The 24,858-nt window shown below is 17.8% G+C and overlaps 10 protein-coding genes across 10 annotated transcripts; 5 read left to right on the top strand and 5 right to left on the bottom strand.

Annotated features, from left to right (window-relative positions):
* Nucleotides 1–736: 736 nt before the first annotated feature.
* On the bottom strand, nucleotides 737–1,397 carry PGSY75_0306700 (putative membrane magnesium transporter; the record flags this gene model as incomplete). Its single annotated transcript, XM_018783924.1, has 4 exons — nucleotides 737–839; nucleotides 949–1,058; nucleotides 1,178–1,236; nucleotides 1,319–1,397. 4 exons carry the CDS (start codon nucleotides 1,395–1,397, stop codon nucleotides 737–739), a joined length of 351 nt encoding a protein of 116 aa, XP_018643507.1.
* A 1,261-nt stretch (nucleotides 1,398–2,658) lies between these two features.
* PGSY75_0306600 (hypothetical protein) lies at nucleotides 2,659–2,916 on the bottom strand (the record flags this gene model as incomplete). The annotated part of the gene is made up of 1 exon (XM_018783923.1): nucleotides 2,659–2,916. One exon carries the CDS (start codon nucleotides 2,914–2,916, stop codon nucleotides 2,659–2,661), a length of 258 nt encoding a protein of 85 aa, XP_018643506.1.
* Nucleotides 2,917–3,753: 837 nt separating this feature from the next.
* On the top strand, nucleotides 3,754–4,653 carry PGSY75_0306500 (hypothetical protein; the record flags this gene model as incomplete). Its single annotated transcript, XM_018783922.1, has 1 exon — nucleotides 3,754–4,653. The coding sequence occupies one exon, from the start codon at nucleotides 3,754–3,756 to the stop codon at nucleotides 4,651–4,653; it is 900 nt and encodes a 299-aa protein (XP_018643505.1).
* Nucleotides 4,654–5,227: 574 nt separating this feature from the next.
* PGSY75_0306400 (putative FAD-dependent glycerol-3-phosphate dehydrogenase) lies at nucleotides 5,228–7,210 on the bottom strand (the record flags this gene model as incomplete). Its single annotated transcript, XM_018783921.1, has 1 exon — nucleotides 5,228–7,210. One exon carries the CDS (start codon nucleotides 7,208–7,210, stop codon nucleotides 5,228–5,230), a length of 1,983 nt encoding a protein of 660 aa, XP_018643504.1.
* Nucleotides 7,211–9,606: 2,396 nt separating this feature from the next.
* Nucleotides 9,607–10,430, top strand: PGSY75_0306300 (glutaredoxin 1; the record flags this gene model as incomplete). Its single annotated transcript, XM_018783920.1, has 5 exons — nucleotides 9,607–9,686; nucleotides 9,862–9,925; nucleotides 10,035–10,101; nucleotides 10,210–10,271; nucleotides 10,368–10,430. The coding sequence occupies 5 exons, from the start codon at nucleotides 9,607–9,609 to the stop codon at nucleotides 10,428–10,430; spliced, it is 336 nt and encodes a 111-aa protein (XP_018643503.1).
* Nucleotides 10,431–10,964: 534 nt separating this feature from the next.
* PGSY75_0306200 (activator of Hsp90 ATPase) lies at nucleotides 10,965–12,450 on the bottom strand (the record flags this gene model as incomplete). The annotated part of the gene is made up of 5 exons (XM_018783919.1): nucleotides 10,965–11,569; nucleotides 11,684–11,837; nucleotides 11,967–12,113; nucleotides 12,212–12,329; nucleotides 12,413–12,450. 5 exons carry the CDS (start codon nucleotides 12,448–12,450, stop codon nucleotides 10,965–10,967), a joined length of 1,062 nt encoding a protein of 353 aa, XP_018643502.1.
* Nucleotides 12,451–14,645: 2,195 nt separating this feature from the next.
* On the top strand, nucleotides 14,646–16,701 carry PGSY75_0306100 (hypothetical protein; the record flags this gene model as incomplete). The annotated part of the gene is made up of 2 exons (XM_018783918.1): nucleotides 14,646–16,406; nucleotides 16,615–16,701. The coding sequence occupies 2 exons, from the start codon at nucleotides 14,646–14,648 to the stop codon at nucleotides 16,699–16,701; spliced, it is 1,848 nt and encodes a 615-aa protein (XP_018643501.1).
* A 1,214-nt stretch (nucleotides 16,702–17,915) lies between these two features.
* PGSY75_0306000 (hypothetical protein) lies at nucleotides 17,916–18,329 on the top strand (the record flags this gene model as incomplete). Its single annotated transcript, XM_018783917.1, has 1 exon — nucleotides 17,916–18,329. The coding sequence occupies one exon, from the start codon at nucleotides 17,916–17,918 to the stop codon at nucleotides 18,327–18,329; it is 414 nt and encodes a 137-aa protein (XP_018643500.1).
* Nucleotides 18,330–19,008: 679 nt separating this feature from the next.
* Nucleotides 19,009–19,542, top strand: PGSY75_0305900 (hypothetical protein; the record flags this gene model as incomplete). Its single annotated transcript, XM_018783916.1, has 1 exon — nucleotides 19,009–19,542. One exon carries the CDS (start codon nucleotides 19,009–19,011, stop codon nucleotides 19,540–19,542), a length of 534 nt encoding a protein of 177 aa, XP_018643499.1.
* A 279-nt stretch (nucleotides 19,543–19,821) lies between these two features.
* PGSY75_0305800 (putative P-loop containing nucleoside triphosphate hydrolase) lies at nucleotides 19,822–23,148 on the bottom strand (the record flags this gene model as incomplete). The annotated part of the gene is made up of 1 exon (XM_018783915.1): nucleotides 19,822–23,148. One exon carries the CDS (start codon nucleotides 23,146–23,148, stop codon nucleotides 19,822–19,824), a length of 3,327 nt encoding a protein of 1,108 aa, XP_018643498.1.
* Between the last annotated feature and the right edge of the window lie 1,710 nt (nucleotides 23,149–24,858).

The raw sequence follows: 24,858 nt of genomic DNA, 5'->3' as shown, positions 1-24,858 counted from the left end.
ATATATGTGAAAGAAAAAATATTTCTTTTTTTTTATATATTTATGATCATATTTATAATTTTTTACAATATAAGACTTATTATAAATGATTATATTTTTTATTCATTTCATTTATTTTATTTTATTTTTTTTTTTTAATTATGCTGATTATTATAAATTTGTTTTTATAATCGGTATTATTTTATATATACATATAATATATAATTATTACTTTATTTTACCTTATTTCATTTCTTCATAATTTAATTCACACCTTTATTCAAAATAATATTCATTTTTTCTATAACCATTTGCATAAACAATAATAGAAACATTATATATTTTTTTAAAAGATATAATTATTATAATCAATATTCTAACATATAAAATTGAATTTTTAAAGTAGTCAATAATATATAGATAAGGATATAAAATATTATATCATATTTTAAAAAAATGTCTTAATAATAGATTATCATTATAAATAATTAAAATATTATATATATATATATATATAAATATATATATATGGAAGGTATACCAAATTAATAATACAAAAAAAAAAAAATTAAATTTAAAACAATTAATATATATGTAATATTTCATTTTGTATTTATATATGAAAATATAAATAAACGAAATTAAAAAAAAAAAAAAAAAAAAAAAAGAATTTTAAACATATATAAGGTATCAATCTTTTTAAGATACCTACACAATAAAATATTGAACAGTTTCATTTTTTTTCTTTTTTTTTTTTTTATATTGGGCTTCCTACAAAATCTTTTATAAAATTTTTAATGTATTGCTTCCTGTTAAAGCATGATCCAAAGTTTCTTCTTGCATGACATTTATCCCAGTCACTAAAAAATTAAAAAACAATAAATTTAGACAAATATAAAGAGATAACAGTAATATATATATATATATATATATATATATTTTTATATTTATTATTTTTTTTATTTTTACGTGTTGTTAAAATTTTCCATTGAATCCCCCTGGATGTTTTTTAAGCTTAAGAATAATTTGCTTCCTCCAAAAAAGGTTATTAAAGTACAGAATATAATTTGAGCAATTAACTAAAAAATTAAAAAATATGAACATATTGTTAATATTTACAAATATAAAAATAGAACTATATCTCAATATGTCTTTCTACTATATATTTTTATTTTATTTTATTTTTAACTAAGCTTACCATGTGCGGTATAGAAAAGTTATCAATGTTATCATCTTGGAGTTTGAATGAACTTAAATCTTTAATATAAAAAAATAATAAAAATGAATAAATAAATATATAAATATATATATATATATATATATATCTTTTTAAACTTACGTGAGTATACAGTATGACCACTTTTAAAAAGTGACAATAAGCCAACAATAGTTATGGCAACTGATAAGTTGTTAATCATTTTGTTATTTTAAAAAATATATTATATATATATATATATATTTTTAATTTTGGTTACAATCTTAGAAAAAAAAAAAAATATATATATTATAAAATATAAACATACATATATATATATATTATATATATATGTGTTATATCTTACAAAAATGGGTGGGAAAACATAATTTTATATATAAAAAAGATATAAATATTTTTTCATTTTTATTATTTATGATTTCCTTTTTAATCATTACTTAAATAAGATACATAATTATTATATAAGTTAAAATAATAAAGAGCATTTGTAGTACATTTAAAAATTCATTTTATCAATTTTTTTTTTTTTTTTTTTTAAATATGATGGATATGAATAAATCTATAATATAATAAAATGAAAAATATATTTTTTTAATGTTGATATATTTTTTTTTTCAAGCTAATATATATATATATATATATATATATATATATATATATTTATATATTGTATTTATTTATATGTATATATGTTTATAATATATAATGCATTATTTTTCTCATATATATATATATGTATCTATATATATTATTATGTATATAAAATAATATGGGCTGATTTTTTTTAAGTTGAAAAGAAAAAGTGATATATATGTAAATATATTAAATTATATATCATAATTTTTTTTGAATATTTAGGATGATATATTATTTATTAAATAATTTCATGTTATAAATATAAATATAAATATATATATATATATATATATATATATATATATTATTATTATTAATGTATAAATATAAAAGGGTAAAAAAATATAGATATTACAAAAATAACATCCACATAAATATTTTATATGGATTATAAATTTATTAATGTGTTTACTTTTATAAATGTAAATACAAATAAGATGGAATTTAATTTTTTTTTTCCTTTATATAATATTAAAAAAATAAAAAAAAAATACACGTTAAAGATATATACATATATATATATATATATGTATGTATCGTATTTAATTTAGGTATATGAATAGATTTACAAAAAAATGAAAATTTTTTAAAACGAAATATATAAATATGCATTGAAAAAAAGAGGCTTCGGACTTTTTTCCTTTTTTCATATAATTCTTATTTTGATATTATTCTTCTATATTTATATATGTGTATACATATATTATTACACTATAGTATTAATTATAAAGTCACATTGGATATTGGTTCCTACTCTTTTATACTTTTTATAGATCTTAATAACTTCAATTATATATATATATATATATATATATATATATATATTTTTAGAATGGATTTCCAAATATCCAATCTTTGTTGTTACTATATTTCCTTGTTCTGCCCATTTTGTTAATATGTTTATTTTGTAAGTTAATTCTGTTGTGTGGATAAAAAATGTCTTCTCCTTCAACTGTCTTTTGTTTAATTTCGTTCATAAGAATTTTAAAATTATTTCTTACATTTACAAAAAATATAGCTGGTAATTGTGGTAGGTCCAGCATAAGCGTAATATTAGCAAATGCTAATCCTGGAGCTGATGCCATAATATCGAACTTAAGAATTAAAATAAAATAAAATATATATATATATATATGTAATTATTTATTTATGTATTCCTCTTATTTTATTAATGCCAATTTTTTGGAGTAAACAACGTATTTATAACTGTTTTAATTTTATTATGGTAATTTTTATGATATAGTATACTTATATTTTTAAAATACATTTATATATTCTTTAAATTGTTATATCCTTTTTCTTAAAAAATGAGGATTATATATTTATTATTTTTTATTCATTGGAAAATAGGTATTTTCTTCAAATAAAAATAAAAATAATAAAATGAAATAAAATAAAATAAAATAAAACAACTATAATATCCTTTTTAATCAAATTTTATCCTTCAAATATTATATATATATATATATATATATGTAATATTTTATATTAATAATTGCTATGCATACAAATTATTTTATATACATATATTTTTTATATATTCTACGCACTATTATACATTTGAAAAAAAAATAATCAAATATATATATATATATATATATATACAATATATATGTATTTTTTTTTTTTTTTTTTCTTTTTTCCTTTCAAATTGGATTTACTTTTTTATATGAAAAATTTTAATATTTAATAATTTCAATATATATATATATATATATATATATTTTAACAAAATAAAGCACACATAAATATATATGTATGTATATGTAAAAATCTGCATTTGTCATATTACATATATATATATTTATTTATTTATTTATTTTTTATTTTTTATTTTTTATTTTTTATTTTTTTCCTTGTGTGTGTATTTTATCAAATGTATACATCAAAATTGTTCGCCCTATTTTTAATAAAAAACAATAATGAGAGTAACATGGACAAAAAGTAATATTATATGCAGGACCTTTAGTAATATATATAGTCAAAAAAACATGTTAAAAAATAAAAAACTAGTGAACTCTTTAATGCTAAAAAAAGGATATCATACAGTTGTAAAAAGGAGAATAATAGATAATATCCTAAATATAGGAAATAAAAAAGAGAACAAATTTTTAAGTTTTATGTCATCATGTAATATATATTATAATTATCGAAATATTTGTACTATGAGTATAAAAAAATTAAATAAAGAGAAGGATTTTTTTGAAGGAGAACATTTAAATAGACAATTAGGAGGATATGGATATCCTATGATGTTTATAGTAACATATGATAAACCAAGTTGGCAACCTTTTTGGGAAAATGACTGTGAAGTAATACCACGTGATGAATTTGGAGTACCTGCAACTATACCCCCTGAAGTATCTACAAATATAAAACATACATATTATGTACCTCCACAATTTTATACATTTCTTAAAAAATTAGGAGATGATACAGAAGAATTAAAACCATATATGATAAAATTAATTAAAGGAGAATTTACATATGATGATTATCAAGAAATGTTTTATAAATTTGCTAAACCTTTAAAAATTTATAGAAAAAAAATACCACTTCCATATAGAACAACAGAAGAAATATCCAAACAAGAAGAAATGAAATGGCAATCAGCTTGGTATACATATAGACAAAAAGTATTAGCAGAATATAATGTAACAATGCATTTAAGAGAATTCATTCTTTATATGACAGTCGGATTATATTTTTCTTATTTATGGTTAGATGCCTTAAGACAATATCGTTTGGACATGAAACTATTCTATCTTGAAGCCCCTGAGCACAAAATTAATTGGGTAAAACCAAGAGGGGACTTAGTATAAAAAATTTTAAATAAATCACCACGGCATAAGTAAATAAATAAATAAATATATAAATATATATATATATATTTATGTGATATAATAAAGGTGGTTATATATATTATTATATAAGTTTTCAAATAATTTATTAATAATGTTTTTAATATATATAAGTTTTTTTTTTTTTTTAATAAGAAAGAAAAATTAATGAAATATATACCAAATAGAAGGAATAAAGCATAAAAGTGTAACAATAATTTATTGTTTCTTTTATATATTTATATATATATATTTTTTTTTTTTTTATGTTTTTATTTTATTTTTTTTCATTTGGCAGTACAATTCATATGATATTTTACATTTTCAAAAATGAAAATATTAACATATGTAAAATGTGAAATATATAAATAAATAAATAAATATATATATATATATATTATATGCTTAAGAAATACATTAAAAAAAATTATAAATTATAAATTATAAATGATAAGTAATTAATAATATATAAAAATTTAAAACTATATAAAAAGTATAAACACAAATGTAGTTATATATATTTTATATATATATTTTAAATATTTATTTTATATATTTATTTTGTATCCTTTATAGATAAAGAATTTATGTAATCTTTAGCTTCTTTTATATTTTTATTAACTTGTTCGGTATTCCATGTTAATTCATTTTTCAGCAATTGAGCTATGTTATTAATAACTTTATTCGAAACTTGCGAATCAATAAAACCTAATCTGAATCTTCTTCCAATAATATCTGATATGGTATTAGCAAATTCATACCTGGTTGCATAAATAATTTCAGCTTCTATATATGGTTTGGTAGAATCTATTTTATTGAACATATTTAATTCTTTGGCTAGTTCACATACATTTTCGGATAAATAGCCATAATTCGAAACTAAATGATTAGCTGTTTGATAATCTATTTGTGGATATTTATTAACAAGTGTTTTACTTAATTTACTGCAACCAAAAGTTAAATCTTCTTCATTAAAAACACCATATTTATCATGACTACCTATAAGTTTTAAAAATTTAGTTCTACAATTATATTTAGTTTTTAGTTCATTTGGATATTTAGATAAAATATAATCTAAAGTGTCTTGTGCCATTTTTCTATATATGGTCCATTTCCCTCCTAATATACTGATAAGACCATTATCATCATCTATAATTTCATGACTTCTTGATATTTCATGTGTATCTATATTATTATTTTGTTTATCATCAGAATTATCAACATCACCATCATCATTATTATTATTATTATTATTATTATTATTATTATTACTACCATTGGTGTTATTAGTTTTATTTTTTTTTGAAGAGAATTTACTCTTTTTATTATTATTTGTTGAAATTAAAGGTCTAAAACCACACCATGCAGCCGTGATATCATTTTTAATTTCTTCAGCACTTACATGAATATATTTAGATAATTCATTTGTCAAGAATTCAATATCCTTATCTTGTATCTTAGGATCATCTTGCATTATTCTTCTTTCATCTGTAGTACCTACTAAAGTATTATTTTCCCAGGGTAGTAAAAAAAGTACCCTATCATCGCTAGTTTTAGGTATTATCATTCCATTATTTTTTGTAGAATACCATTTAGGTAATATAAAATGGCAACCAACTGAGACTTGTATCATTGGTTTCCTATTTTCATCTGCTAGTTTACGTATTATATCACCATATGGACCAGTAGCATTAATAATAACCTTAGAAAATATTTCAATTTCTTTATCATTAATTTTATCTAAGGCACGTACACCAACAAGTTTATTATTTTCATCTCTTATAAAATTTATAACTTCCATATGGTTACAAACCGTAGCTCCTATTTGACCAGGTACATAATCATCAATAGCACTTGTCAATATTAAATTTAAATTCATTCTACTATCATCATGTTGTCCATCAAAATAAATTAATGATCCTTTTAATTTATCTTTTCTTAATAAAGGGAAATTATCAATAGTATTTGATTTTCTTATATATAACGAATTAGGTACACCTTTATCAAAATAACAAACCAAATCAGCTAATAAATCATATATCTTAATATTATATGCAAAATAAGGTACTTGCCAATATTTATATATAGGCATTAATATAGATACTGGTCTAGACAAATATGGTGCTATTTTCATTGTATGTGCTCTTTCTCCTAATGCTTCCCATACAAAATATAATTCGCTAAAATCGAAATTATTTACTGCATTTTCTAAATATCTTATACCCCCATGTAATAATTTTGTAGACTTAGAAGATGTACCACTAGAAAAATCATTTTTTTCTACTAATGCACATTTTAATCCTCTTGTAGCTGCATCTAAAGCCAAACCAGCACCCGTAGCTCCTCCTCCTATTATTAATAAATCATATTGATTCTCTTGTAACTTTTTAATCATTTCATTTCTTTTTATACAAGGGGTATATTTATATGTCACATCTTTATCTATCATATTCTTTTGAAAATTTACTTTTAAAAAATAAAATCCTCCATAGGACAAAACACCCAACGTCCCACTACAAACAGCAAGTTTTTTTATCATCTTAAAAATGAAATGAAATAATAAATAAATTAATAAATAAATAAAAAATATATATCACATATATATATATATATATATATATATATATTTGTCTGTACTTTTATTTAAAGGTATGTATTAGGTATACACCCAAATACAAATACGTGCATGTGAAAAGGAATACACATACACTCAACAAAAAAAATAAAATAAAAATATATATTTTAGATATGCACATATATATATATATATATATATATATATATATATATATGTATATATTTATATATTTATATTTATTTTATGTTCTTCTATGGAATTAAAAAGAAATATATAATTTCATCTAATATCATTGCTCATGATATTATTTGATGTTACTATTGCGTATCTTTCCTTTTTGAAACAGCGTTTATTATACAAATAAGTACAATCACATATCCATACGCAATAAAAAATAAGTACATAAAAATAAACAATATATAAAATATATAATATATTATTTATATATATATTGGGATGTATTATATATTATATATATATATATGCCGTATGAAAAAAATTAAAAATTGTGTTAATTTTAACGTGTACGCAAAAAGATTAATTTAAAAAGACCCACATTTTCTAATATGTTATATAAGAATACATGTTTAAAAAAAAAAAATATATATGTATTAATATATTTTTTATCGTTTCTTTATATATATATATATTTTTTTTTTTTTAATTGTACTTTGATTTGATATTAAAAAAATAAAATTAAATAAAATAATATATATTAAAAGTAAAATATTTTTTTAAAATATAAAAAAAAAAAATATTAAAATGATACAAAAACAAAGGAAAGGAAAAAAAAAAAATTCATGTTGAAAATTTAAATAAAAATAAATAAATAAATAAATATATATATATATATATATATAAAAGAATTGGAAATTTAGTTTAAAATAATAATTCTTCTAAATTGTATATGTATATTATATATATATAATGTATATATATGTATTAAAAATTACATTTTTTATAATATGAAAATTCATTTTTCCTTTAATATTGTACACAAAAATATATATATATATAAATGAAAATATTAAATAAAAATAATAATAAACACATATTGTTAGTATATTTAATTTATTTAATATAAAACTGTTTATATATAATAAAACATATATGATAAATGAGAAAAAATAAAAAATAATAAAATAAATATAAAATGCATAATATTTAATATATATATATATATATATATATATTTATATTTATAAGAACAAATTTTATTTTTCTATAATTCCAGACAAAAAAAAAGGAAAATTATAAATATATATAATATATATATATATATATATATATATATATATATATATGTTATTTATTTAACTTATATGTGTATATATAAAATTTTATATATCTATAATAATTAGTTCAATATTTTTTATATAAATCACAATATACATCACCTTAATATTATATTCAATAATGTGTATACTTTGTGATTACATTAAAAAACATTTTTACAATATATACATTTACATATACTATACATTACAACGAAAAAAAAAAAAAAAAAAAAAAAGAAATATATAGTTCCTTGTTATAATCATAAAAAGAACATATAGTTTAATTTATTTCTTATATGTATATATATATATATATATATATATATATAGATATACCAGGTTGGTATCAACACCAAAACAGATTTTATATATAATAAATAAGCATATTAGTACAACAACATATATATAATTATTTATGTTTGTTATTTTATAATTAAAAATTGAAGTTCATATTCTTAATTTATATCTATATATATTATTATATGTTTAATTAAAAAAATATCTTTTCACATAAATAATTAAAAAATTATATATATATATATATATATATATATATGTATTTCTGTAGTTCTTAGTATACATATATATATATATATATATATATATTTGCACATATATATATTGTTATATGTATATTTTTATAAACTCGAAATTTATATAGATAAAATATATACATATTAAAAATATCCAAATTTAAATATATGCTTCGTATTCAATTATAATTTATTTTTTATTTTCATAATATATATTATATATATATTAATAATTTACTATCGCTTTATTTTTATTTATTAATAATGTTAAAAAATAATAATTATAATTATAATACTTAATTTTTATATTAATATTAAATTTTACTTTATATATATTACAATTTAAAAAAAAAAAAAAAAAAAAAAATTAATAAATAAATAAACAAAATAAATATTTGTATTGTTTTTATTAGTTTTAAATAAAAAAAAATATATGTCCCTCAATAATTATAAAAATATATTAAAAGAATATATATATTAATCGATATTATATTTTTATATATATATATATATATTTATTTATAAATATTTATAAGATTAATTAAAAATGGCTTGTACAAGTGAAGCAGTTAAAAAATGGGTAAATAAAATTATAGAAGAAAACATCATTGCTGTATTTGCAAAAACGTAATAAGATAAATAAAATAAAATAAAATAAAAATAATAATATAGAAAGTTTATTTATGTATATTATTTTATGGCTTGTATGGATTAAGAATGACATTTTACAACTTCTATTTATATATACAAAAAGAAGTTACCATATGTGTACTCATTATATATAAATTTTTGTGTTCTGTAGGGAATGCCCATATTGTATTAAGGCAGTCTCAATTTTAAAGGGTTACAACCTTAACAGCAATATGGTAAAATAAATAAATAAATAAATATATATATATATATATATAATTATATATTTATTTATTTGTATTAATTGATTCATGTTCCTTTTTTCATGTATTTTCCTTTTCATAGCATGTAGAAAACATTGAGAAAAATCCGGATATGGCTAATATTCAAGCATACTTAAAAGAATTAACAGGTACAAGATAATAAGAATGTATTATATTATATATATATTTATAAATTAAACATAGGATAATATATTTCAACTTCTTCATATTATTAATTTTTTTTTTCTTTTTTGAAGGTAAAAGTAGTGTACCTAGAATATTCATCAATAAGGACGTTGTCGGTGGATGTGATGATTTAGTAAGAAATAATAAAAATATATAAACATATATGCACTAATATATATATATATATATATATATATATATATGACTAATTTTTCTTTTTTTTTTTCAGGTTAAAGAAAATGATGAAGGAAAGTTAAAAGAAAGACTACAAAAATTGGGATTAGTCAATTAAAAAGATAAAAAAGGATAATATGTATATATATATATATATATATATAACATGAACTGATATATATTTGTGTGCTTATTATTTTCCTTTGAAAAGTTTGAAAGTCAATTTTTTTTTTTTTTTTTCTACCTTGCAGTAATGTGTATTTATATGTATGTATTTAAATAATTAAGAAAAATATTTTCATTACCTTTTTCTTTTATATATATATATATATATATATATATATATATATATATATTAAGTAGTAAATAGTAATACATATAATGACCGTTGTATGGATAAAATTTCACTTTTCATGGCATATTTAAAGTACAAAATGTGTTCTTTACTTATAAAAGGAAATGCATATACATCATGCAAAAATACACATATATATATTATACGTGGTAAAAACAACAAAGTATAATTTTTATAAAAAACAAAAAAGACATCATAATGAAATAATATATTTTGCTAAAATATATAATATATATGTATATATATATGTATACAATATAAGCAGATATATATATATATATATATATATATTTTATTTTATTTATCTTTCATTTTTAAAATAAAATCATCAATAATTTGGTTTATTTTATTTGGTCCTTCTAATTTTATTACATCATTTATTTGAATATATTCGTCTGATTTATTATCGAAAATAAAATAGTACGAATATTTTGTATTATCATCAGAAGAAAAATCAGACAATATATCACTTATACTTACATGTCCCTTGCTTTCTATTTCTATTTGTTGATTTTTATTTTTTTGATAAGCTTTCCATTCACTATTAATTTTCAAATCATACATTAAGATTTTTTTTTTTTTTCTTAAACTTGATGAAGCTTCTCCTTCAACGTCACAAGAAAAAAATTGAAGAAAAATATTGTTGCTTAATTCTATAGTACTCTTATTAAAAATATTTTTTAATTCTTCTATAGCCCACTTTGTTAAACATTTCTCTTCCCAATGATAATTATTTATATTCCAAACGGAACCTTCTTTTTTTTCATCATTTATATTATTATTTATATTATTATTTATATTTTGATTACTTTTATTTTCTTCCTCTGTTTTCTTCTCACCGCTTGTTTTTATATTTTCTAATTTAGCCTTTTCTTCCTCTTTAATTTTCAATTCCTTATTAGCTAAAATGAATGAATAAATAAATAGAAAAAGATATATTAATATAAATAAATAAATAAATATATATATATATATATATATATGTGTGTATATCCTTATTTAATATTCTTTCTTACATTCATTTTTATCGTGCTTTAACAAATCGTCCTGGAAATTTTTTAAGCTTTCTTTAATTTTTTCTTTGCCTTCTTTTTTTAATATGCTATCATATATAAATCTTAACTGTTCAGAATCATCTGTTCGCTCAATATTTATAGCATAATCATTTTCCTTAAGAAGAAAAATAAGACATAAATTAAGTCATATAGGATTATAATATTTTTCATATATATATATATATATATATATATCATAATATATGTAGTTTATTATTATTTATTTTTTTTAAAGTGTATGTACCTCTAAAGAAAATGTAGAAAAATCCGGAATTTCAACGGAACCACCAAAATAATCTTTACCTTCTTTTTTTTTTGAATATAGCCAATCAAATTTTATAACATACTCAAAAGAATTAATTTGTTTCCCTTTTCTTATGGAAACAGAAGCCTATATAAAATAAAAAAAAAAAAAATACATATGTTTATACATATATAGTATTTTTACATATTAAGGAGGTATATACATATATATGTATATTTTATTACATTTCCTGAAACTTGTAGATTGTCGAAATAAATTGTTAAATCCTCTTTATCAATTTTCAAATTGCTTAAATTATATTTTATATAAGATTCAGACCATTTATTATAATTTCTTTCTTCCCTATAATATAAAATATATATATATATATATATATATATTCATTTATATTTGATTATTCTTTTTTTTTTCCATCAAAAATATACCAGTGCCAGCTATTACTATTCCATACTGATCCTGACATTTTTTTATATTCTTTTTTTTTGTAAAATTATATTTCAATATATATATATATATATATATGAGTTTAATAAATATCAAGTACAAAATGAGAATACTTTTTAAAAAGATAAATTATATAATTATGAACAGGTAAGGGCAGAATATATGAACATAAATAAATAAAAAAAAATAAAAAATAAATACTTTTAAGATATTAACATACACAAAAAGGATATGTCCACATATATATATATATATATATATATATGTATATATAAATATATATTTATATATATATATATATATATATATATATATATATATATATATATATGTATATATAATTATTTATTTATATATTACTTATGTGTTTATATGACCCATATATTCCTTATTTTAAAAAATATATTTTTAATATAATGGTATATAAGGACCAATATAATATTTTCTTCTACTACTAAGTTGTATTATATTTTTTTTAAATTACATATATTTAACATTACACAAAAATTGATGAAACATAATTTTGTAGAAAAGTCACATTTCAAGTTTTCCTTTTTTAATAAAACAAGAATTTTAAAATATTAATATAATATGAATAAAATAAAAATCTAATTAGCATTTATATTTTAATAGTAAAAATATAAAGTAATACAAGATAAATGAAAAATATATAATATATAATATATTTTATGGATTAAAACATTTCTCCTAAATATTTTATATATATATATATCTTTTCTTTACATTTTTAAAAAATTTTGAGCGCCTAAATATGAATATAGAATGTTTAAATATAGTCACATGTTAATATATATATTATAATATATAATATAAAATATTTTATTTTTCAGTTATAAGTGAATCATATAATAATTGTCTTCTTTTATGAGTATTGAACCTTTATATAATATATTTTTACAATAATAAAATGATAAGATTTTTTCTTTTAATTATTTATTTATGCGTAAAACACATAAAGGTTTAGTTATATACAATAAAATATAGAACTATGAACGAACAAATAAATAAATATATATTAATATATATAATATAATGACACGTTTTTTTTTTTTTTTTCAAAGTATATTTAATCCTATGCAATATTTTTATTTATATAATTTTTTTATTTTATTTTATTTCCTTAAAGACAAATATTTTACCATAAATAAGAGAAAAAAGAAATTAATATTATTATAAATTTTTATATATATAATGTACATATAGGTTTACATTCTTATATTAATTTTTATATATTTACAATATAAAGATATATTATATATATAACCAAAAAATTAGAATTCCCTTGAATACTTAATATTTTAAAAATATATATATAAATTTTACAATTATATTTTGTAGTCTTCTTTTTAAAATAATTTAATATTATCTATATTAAAAAATTTCTACTATGATATATTTATATATATGTACATAAAAAATAATATATATATATTTTTATGGGTATTTAAAAAAATATATACCTATTTATAATATATATATATATATATAATAAATTTTATACAAAATATAAAGGGAGGCTTAAAATATATATAATAATATATATATTAAAAATATATTATTATATTTTTATTTTGAATAATAAATATTATATATATATATATATATAATAATACATAATTTTAATATATACAAATAAAGAAGAAAATATGTTTTTATTTTATATAATAAAAAATATATAATTATATAAATTTTAAGAAACTCCAATAATTTTAAAGAGTGTCATGATATTATAAATTTATATTATATAAAAAACTATTGGTTTTTTTTTTTTTTAAACCATTTATATATATTATGTTATTATTATATTTTTAATTTAGAGTATTTTTCTTTTTTATATGAAATGATCTTAAAAAATAATATATATATATATATATATATATGTATATATAATAAATATTTATATTTACCTTGTCGTTTATAATTTTTTTTTTTTTTAAACTGCCTTAAAATTTTTAATATGTTTAGTTCATTATGACATGGTTTTTTATATTATAAATGAACGAAATGTGTGATTTATTTTAAGGATATATATATATATATATATATATATATATGTATACTTGTAATTCTTTTGTTTAATTCTTAAATATATAAAGCGAGCATCATTTTATACATATATTCATATCTTATTTTATTTTATCTTATATTATCGTATTTTTTCTTTCTTTCTTTTTTTTTTTTTTTTTTGTCAATATGAATTTTTTAAATTTGTTTAAGAATGAAAAGAAAAATGAGCAGTTGTCAAATGTAAACGAAGATATAAATGAAGAAGAAAAAGAAAAAAAATTATCAACGTTGGAATTAAATAATAATATGAATAATGGAAACAATAATGATGACCAAATTAATGAAGATGAAAATATAAATGGTTATGATAATACCATACAAGTAACAAATGAAAATGATAGTCAACTGGAAATAAATAATATTAATATGAATGAGTTTAACGAGAATAATAAGAGTGATATAAATTATGTATCTCAAAACTTAGGAGACCCAAATATTGTGATAAAAAATAATGATAATAATACTGGGAAATATTTTGGACATGTAACAAATAATAATAATATAAACGTTGAACAAAATAACCAATTTAATAATAATTTTATTAATGGTAAAAATTATTCCATCCAAATGGCTAGCTGTACATTTTTACCTGAACAAAATAATTTAACATTAACTAATCAAAATGGAAAGGAGATAAATCCAAATTTTAATAATGTTCCAAGTGGTACAATTAATGACAATAATAATAATAATAATAATAATAATAATATGTCGTTTTATGAACATTCTGAGAATAATGAAAAGAAAAAGAAACAGAAAATAAAAAATCATTATATTAATAAGATGTCTAATGTTAATATGAATAAGGAAGAGTATATATATAATTCGATAAAACATAATTATATAAATATGAATAAAATAAATGATAATTTTAGTAATGACCCCAATTCTATACAATATATACCAAAAAAAAATATTTTGAATAATAATAGTAATATAATACAACCTTATAAAAAAAAAAAAAAAAATATTCTAACGAATAATATGAATATTAATATGTATGAAAATATGAGAGGAAACAAATCAGAAATGATGAATATACCAAATCTAGGACAATATGATTCATATGAAAATTATACAGAATTCTCAAATGTAATGAATAAAAACATGTTTAATAATATGAATGAAAATAATGATTTATTACAAAATGATTATATGAACAATTTTAGGGGACCAAAGGGTGTAAATATTGATGAAATATTTATGACTCATTTTTTGGAAAATGATAATTTTATGGATTATAACTTTTTGAAAAGTTTGGATAATTCATATAATGTTAATAGTAATTATGTTGAAAATAAAATTAAAAAGGAAATTAAAAAAAGTGGACAAAATGGTAATGATAATGATAATAATGATGTTAATAATGATGTTAATAATGATAATAATAATAATAGTTACAGTAGTAGTGACGATAATAGTGATGATGTTAATGATGAGAAAAAAACAGATGAATATTATTATGAAAAGACTTTAAATTTTCTTAATAAAGAATTTAACAGTAATGATATAATAAATAATAATGATAGAAATATTATAGAAAAAACGCCATATTACAAACTAATAAACTTTGAAAAAAAATTAGCTACTGAACGTAAGAGAGTATTAAATTATTATGACCAAGATAAAAAACAAATTTATTCAAATACCATTGGTAAAGATAAACAATTTTCACATATATATTTTAATAATGAAAAATATTATGATACTAAAGAAATATTGGCTTATTTGCTTCCATATCATACATATTACTTGGATGAGGTTCGAATAGCTTCATATGAGGAAGATGAAAATTTATCAAAACAATTAGATGAAGAAATCAAAAATATTGAGCAGCGCATTTATAAAATCAAGGATTCCTTTTACAACCTAACAAATCCATCAATAGTAATAAATAAATAAATAAATAAATAAATATATATATATATATATATATATGTTTTTGTTTGTGTTTTTTTTTTTTTTATATTTTTTTTTTCTTTGAATCTTTTAATTATCAAAAATTTTGTAACCTATATTATTATTATTATTATTATATATATATTTTTATTTATAAGCATATATTTATCTTTTTATTTTAATGTTTCCTTTGTAGGCATGGAGTTTTAACAAAATAGTCCATCGAACAACTAGCCAGTTTAACGATAAAAAATCGAACACTAAAGAGGTTGTGGATTTATGAAATTATTTAAATATGCTATAAATGAAAAGGAAATATTTTAACATTGTTGGTTTGTTTAAATATGTCACATATATATATATATATATATATATATATATTTAATTTATTTATTTATTTATATTTTTTTTGTTTAATTAAGTTATATAGAAATTTGTAAAACCTTATATTTAAGGTAAAAAAGTATATAATATTTTATTATGCAGGTTGCATTATATAAGATATAGATAAATATAAGGTATAATATATTTTTAACATCTTGTCTTTATTTTGATTTATTTTTATTTTTTTTGTATGGAAAAAGGAAATTAAGAATTTTTTTTTCCTTTTTTTAATTTGTTTCATATTATAAATGTAGATTAAAATATATATATATATATTTATATATTTATATATATTTGTATTTTTTTTTTTTTATTTGTATTAGACATATATACTTAATATTTACATTTATAATTTTTTCTTTTTAAAAATTGATGCCAAATTTTTTATTATTTTTCTAAAAGGATTAATTTATTTAAAAATTTAAATGTTATTATATAATTATCATCATATAAATATGAATAATAATTGTTACATTATGAATGTTGTGTATGTTTTTTAAAAAAAATAAAAATAAATAAATATACTTAAAATAATATATTTGTGGATGTTTTACTTTAAAAAAAAAAAAAAAAATTATATATTATACAATATAAATATGTGTACATAAACATAAGAATATATTAGTAGTTGGAACATTACTCCTTAGGAAAAAAAAAAAAAAAAAATTAATGTTTCAAATATAAATGTGCAATGATAAATATATATTAAAATTTATATATTTTTCATATTATTTATTATATATATATGAAAAAATAAAGGTTATACTAAAAAAAAAATTTTTTTTTTTTTTTTTTTTTAAATATCCCAAAAAAATAGAATTCATATTATATACATAAATTTTTATAGTTATATTTTACATTATTTTATTTTTATCTCAAAAAAAATAATGTAAAATATGTTACATTCAGTACAATAAATATTATATACATAAAGTATATAATTATTTACATATGACCAGAATTATTGTTTTTTGAAACCTATACAAAACTGTGTTTTTTTTGATATAATATAGCAATTAAAAAAAATATATAAATTGATATATTTTAAAAATAGTGCTATATAATATTACACTTATATATATATATATATATATATTTTTTTGTATTATAAAAATGAAATTCAATATATTTGAAAGTAAGAACGTATACAATATAAAGAACAAAGTAATAAACTTAAAGGAAAGATATATAAGCTTTCAAAGAAGTGTAGTAAATAATAATAATGTAATTAAAAAAGAAACCCCTAAATTTGAACGAAAGCCTTTAGGGTCTTATCCGATACCCCCTGAAGCAGAAATGATGTGGAGAAATAGACATACAGCATATGGTGGATATATTCAACAAACCATATCACCATTTCAACAAAAAATTATGTACCCTTTCTGGCATATGGCTTTAGCTAGATGGTGGGCAAAATTCTCTTCATATTTATGGTGGTGGATTTGGCCATTTGCCATAACAAATTTAATTTTATATAAAATGTTTTATGATGCTAAGAAATATGTAAAAGAGAAACATTGGTATTGATCATATAATGGAAAAAAATATAATTATAATAAATATCTTTTATTTTATTACTATTGTTTTTTTTTTTTAAAATATATATGCCTTTTTTTTCTTTTTTTTATAAAATTTTATAAGGTGTGCATGGACTTTTATTAAAATATTATTTCATGCTCATATATTAATATACATAAATGTATTTTTTTCTTTTTTTTTTTTTTTTACAAAATGAGAAAGGAAAAATTTTCTATAAATGATATAAGCACTAAACTTATGTATATCATATATATATATATATATATATATATGCAGATATTTTTTTCATTATTCAAACAAAATACAACTTCTATATTTGTATATATATATACATATAAATGTTTAAATTATCTTTAATTTGAGTATTTGTTTATAAAAGTATGCTTATATATTTTTTTCTTAAAAATATATAAGTAAATATATACACATATACATAAATATATATATATATATATATATATATATATCATATAAAATATAATTTGTTATATATTTAAAAATATTGAAAGTTATATATACAAAAGAAATATTCAATATTAAATTATATAGACACACAATATAAAACATATATATATATATATATATATATATATATATATGTGTATTATTTTTTATTTTATTTTTTTTTTTTTAAATTAAAATATGGATATATAAAAAATAACACAAAATGAATATTAACACTATATATAAGAACAAATTTTTAAATAAGCTCATATTGAAAAATAAGGGAATATACTTGAACAATAATATGTGTATATTTAAAAATGATGGAAACAATACAACAAATGTTATATATAGGAAGAAGGAAAAAGATATAAAAAAGTATGAGTATAATTCCTATTTGTTGAAAAAAGAAAGATATAATATTGAATATTTCAATTCCAAAAATAATAAACAAAGAGGATGCATGTTCATACAAAAACAATTATTGTCGTCTCAAAACAAAAGTGATGATATATTAGGATGCAAAAGAAGTGTATATATTGTAAATAGCTTTTTTTTCTTATGTGGATGTCTGATTTCTTTATATAGTATATTTATATATGATTTTTTTTTTAATAGATTTTTTCAAATATGTTCAAATGTATTTTTCTTATTATTTCATTTTACTAAGAAAAGTGTTAATATTGTAGCTTCTTTATTTCACTTATTATTTATTTGTTTTCAAGTTGGTGTTTTATTCAAGAAAATGAAAGATTAACTTGAAGAATAATGAATAAAAAGGATATTACGTATATGTATTTATGTGAATATTTGTTTATTTTTTTAATTTTTGAACATTAATTAAAAGATATATGTAAACATAAATTTTATTTTGTTACAAAATTATATAATATTATATACTTATGTGTGCAATATATTAACAAATAAAACGATATAAAATATAAATATAAATAAATAAATATATATTTATATTTATTTATTTATTCTTTTATATGTTGTATTATATTTTTTTTGTTATGGAATGCTTTTCCTTATTTCAATTTTGATCCTTTGGTTTTTCATTTATCTGATTATCCTCGTCATTCTTTTCAGGCTGCAGGTTTTCCAGATTAGGCTCCTCGATATTATACTTATGAGCATTTTCTAATAAATACTGCGCTATATGCAAACACGGATTTTTTGGTTTAGTTTTACATATATATATTAAAGCATCTGTTAGTATTGGTAAAATATTTTTGATTAAATAAAATCTTAAAGGTACAGATTGATTATGAATATATTGTTGTTGATGTTTAATTAATAATTGTTGTCTTTTTTTTTCAGCTTTTATTAGATCATCATTTTGTTTAATTTCTTCTAGTACTACCTTATCTTCTATATCTTTAATTTTTTGTTTTTCATCCATTAATATTTGTTGTTCTTCCTGTAATTTGTTTTTTAACATTTCATCTGTGGATGGTAAGAAATTATTAAATTTGACATTTTTTTCAATAAATATATAAATATTAGTTAATATATGTTCTAATAAAGTATTTTCATTTATATTAAGTGTATATACTTCAATATCATTTTCTATAAAATAATCTTCAATACTTTGTTTCTGATCAAATTCAAAATAGTCATTTCTACAATTTTCGTTAATATATTTTTTATGTCTTCTTTCAAAACCTATTTCATCATTATGTCCTTTTATTATTTCATTTTCAGGTAAATTCATCATTCTCTTTTTACATAATTCTTCTGTAGATTTTAATATAATAACAAATTCGGGCATAATAATATATTTATTTATATTTTCTATAATTTTTTTTTTTTTTTTCTTTTTCTTCTTTTTTTTATTTGATGTTTGTTTAACACTTTGTGATTCTTCATCACTATGTGTGATCGTATTTGTCTTTTCTGAATTTTCTGAGATTTTTTCATCATCATTATCTTCATTATAATCACTATTATCATTATTATTACCTTCTTCGCTATCATCATCATCTTGATCTTTATCATCATCTTCTCCCTTATCATCATCATCTTCTTCTTTATCATCATCATCTTGATCTTTATCATCATCTTCTTCCTTATCATCTTCATCTTGATCTTTATCATCATCTTCTTCCATATCTTCATCATCTTCCTCCTTATCATTCCCCTCATTCTTCTTTTTCTTTACCTTTTTTTTACTTTTATTATTTCCTTTTATATTCTTGTCTTCTTCATCCCTTTTACCATTTCTCATCTCTTTGTCCTTTTCAGGCACCTCCCTTTTGTAGTTTTCGAAAAAAAATTTAGCTTCCTCATAATTCCTTGGGAAAAAGTCCAAAACAAATCCCCTAAACTTACACTCGTTATTTTCCAGTTTTGAATAAAATAATGAAGAAAGATCTGATAAAGTTAACTTTTTTGGGGGTATATTTTTCTTTTTTTCATTATCTAATTCATTTATATATTCTTGATAATATTTTGGAAATGTATAATCTGTTCTGTTTTTATATTCATTTATTAACATATTAATAGAACACATTATTAAATTATAATGATCACATATTTTTTTAGCTATAAATGTTTTTCCGACACCTGGTTGCCCTATAATAAGGACTTTTAAATTTTTCAAATTTCGAAATTCACAAAATTCTTTTGCTATAATGGCGATATTATTAATAAATCCGTCTTGACAATGAAATGTAATAATATTTTTCGTTTTATTTTTATTTTTATTTTTATTTTTGGTTTCTTTGAGATTATTTTTTTTCTTTTTATCTTTTTTTTTCATAGTACTATTATATGAATCGCTATCATCATTATTGTCATTATCAATAATACTACCATTTTTGCTATCATCATTGCTATCATTCATATTAATATTACTACTTTGTTCACTGTCAATATTGTCATCGTCGGTATTGCCTTCTGTCTTGTCTGAAACACTATTATCTGTATCGCTATGATTATCTTCCTTATCATTATCATTTATATCTCCCTCATCATTATCACTTATATCTCCCTCATCATTATCACTTATATCTTCCTCATCATTATCACTTATATCTTCCTCATCATTATCACTTATATCTTCCTCATCATTATCACTTATATCTTCCTCATCATTATCACTTATATCTTCCTCATCATTATCACTTATATCTTCCTCTTCATTTTTTTTTTTATTTTTATTGATCTTATTTGACTTTTTCTTTTTTTCATGTTCCTCCCCTTCCTTATCGTCATATATGTTAGTACACTGAAATCTTAGATTAACACATAACTTCTCTGAATGCTCATAAAAAATGGATTCGTGAGGTGACACATGCATAAAATTCATGTTCCCTGATAAATGGCTAGCTATAGTATGAATAAGCTCTTTTTGAGTAATATATTGATTATCAACAGCTATGAGATATTTTTTTTTGGATGCACTAATATACAATTGTTTTATATATTCACATAAACCTCTAATGTGGATGACAGGAATATAATTATTTCCCTTGTCAATAATATGATTGTCTTTACTTAACCAAGCATTTTTGAAAATAGAGAAAAAAACGCTTTCTCCATTACCATATAGTAATCCTGATACTACAACATGTGTTTTTATATTTTTCATAGAATTAAGTGATAATATAAGAGTTTCGACACTTTTATATTCATCAAAATGAGCAGATGATATTCTTTTTAAATAATCTTTTTCATTGAATATTTGAGGAATATATAAAATTTTTTCTTTTTTGTTAATTTTTTCATTAAGATTTTGTTGAAGATCTGATTTAATATCTTGATTTTTTATAATATTTCCATGTTTATTAGATACACCATGATCTAGAATTTTATTATTTTTATTATAATTTTCATTCTGTTTGTTATCTTTTTTTTTACTTGTTTTTTCATTATTTTTTTCAATATTTTGATTATCTTTCTTTTCTAAATTATTATTTGTTTTTCCTGATTTATCTCCAATATTATCATATTGATTTTTTGTTATTTCTTTGTTTTCTTCTACAATTTTTTTTATGAATTTTCTTTTCGTTTTATTCCAGGTCATAATAGAAGAGATAAGAATGATAGTCATATTATTTTTTATTTTTTCATATTTAAGCTTTCTAATGACATATTCTATTTCTTCTAAATCTGTATTGTGTAGATCATATATGACGAGTTTACATTTCAAAATATATTTGACGATATTATCTTTAGGTATTTTCGATATTATTTTTTTTACATTATCATAATTATACATTATGAAGTCATCATTAGATAATTCTTGATCGTCTACAGTTCCATATATTTCGGTTTTTTCATTTTTAATTTCATCAAATGTTTTACAAAGGCAGCTACCGCTGTATGTGTTTACATTATTGATAAATATTTTCATCATACACATAAAATATTATAAATATAAATATAAATAAATATATATATATATATATATTTATGTATGTATCTTGATTTTTTCTTTTTTTTTTGTTTTTTTTTTTTTTTTGGATGACTATTGTTAAGTGTATAATTATTAAAGGAGAAAAATACTATATAGAAATACTTATCATGACTAAGGAATAATGAACAAAAAATATATATATATATATATTTATATTTATATTTTTTTTTATTTTTTATTGACCATATTATATATAGCTGTATGTAAGGACTATATAATAGTTACTATATAAAAATTATGGAAGATATTAAAACAAAAAAATGGTAATCATAGTATATTAAGAAGATAAAATTTTCGACATTATATTAATATGATATTATAGTCAAGATTTTCTTTAACCTTATATTTTATAAAATATGTACATTGAATTTAACTATTACATATGTGTATATATTTATGTTTATAAATATAATATCTTACATTCGAAATAAAAATGTAGACAAATAATAATAAATAATATAATGACCAATATATATTCCTTTTTTTGATATTTGTTTCTATAATTATAAAAGTTAATAAAATAAAAGGTATATACATATAAATATATATATATATATATATATATATATATATATGTATATATATTTATACTTTCCATATGAATAAAATTGAAGCAGAAAATAATTTTACGAAAAAATATTTTTATTAGCTGAATATTATATATAACTAAATTTTTTTTTGATTCTCTCAACATACGAACATAAATATATTTTCTTTGCACACTTAAAAGGAAGTGATAATGAGAATTTTATAATTCATTCGTATGTTCAAGGCATATTATAATATACTAACAAAAATACTTAACAATGAAATGGAGAAAAAAATAAAATAATATATATATATATAATAATATCCCGTTTTATGTAATAACCCTATGTATTTTCTGGAATGTAATTTGTTTTTATTTAAATATTCATATATCATCTTAAAATACAAATATATAAAAGAAATAATAAAAAAAAAAAAGGTTTTTAAGAATAATTTATTTATTAAAGATATATGAAACAATAATATAATATAAATATATTATTATTATATATATATATTTTTTTTTCCAAATTATATGAAGTCAAAAAATGAAATTGTTTTATAATATATATAAATATATTTTTAAAATTATATATTTATAAATTATATTATTATATATGTTTATAATAATACATATATAATATATATATCTATCCATCATATAATATATATATATATATATATATATATCTTAATATAAACGTATTTCTTTTGACAAGGACATAATATAAGATGTTTCATTAATTTAAAGAAATTATTTTATAAAAATATTTATTGTTTATAATATTTTTTAATATTCATTTTATATAGATTTTAAAATAAATGCATATTTAAAAAATGAATATATAAATAAAAAAATAAAAATAAATAAATAAATAAAAATAAAAATAAATAAATATATATAAATATAATATATTTATATATATTAATTATATTATATTTTTTTATATGCAGTGAGTGACAAAAAAAAAATAAAAAAAAAAAAAAAAAAAAAAAAAAAAAATTTATTTAATATATTTTTTTTTTTTTTTAATTTTAAAAATTTTTAATGTATATATCAAAATAATATATTAATAAATATATAATAATATTATTTTATATATAAATATATATATATATATA

This window comes from Plasmodium gaboni, chromosome 3, assembly GCF_001602025.1.
Source record: "Plasmodium gaboni strain SY75 chromosome 3, whole genome shotgun sequence".
Classification (NCBI taxonomy): Eukaryota; Apicomplexa; class Aconoidasida; order Haemosporida; family Plasmodiidae; genus Plasmodium; species Plasmodium gaboni.
Note: the sequence above shows the minus strand (reverse complement) of the source record. Positions and strands in the feature narration are given on the sequence as shown.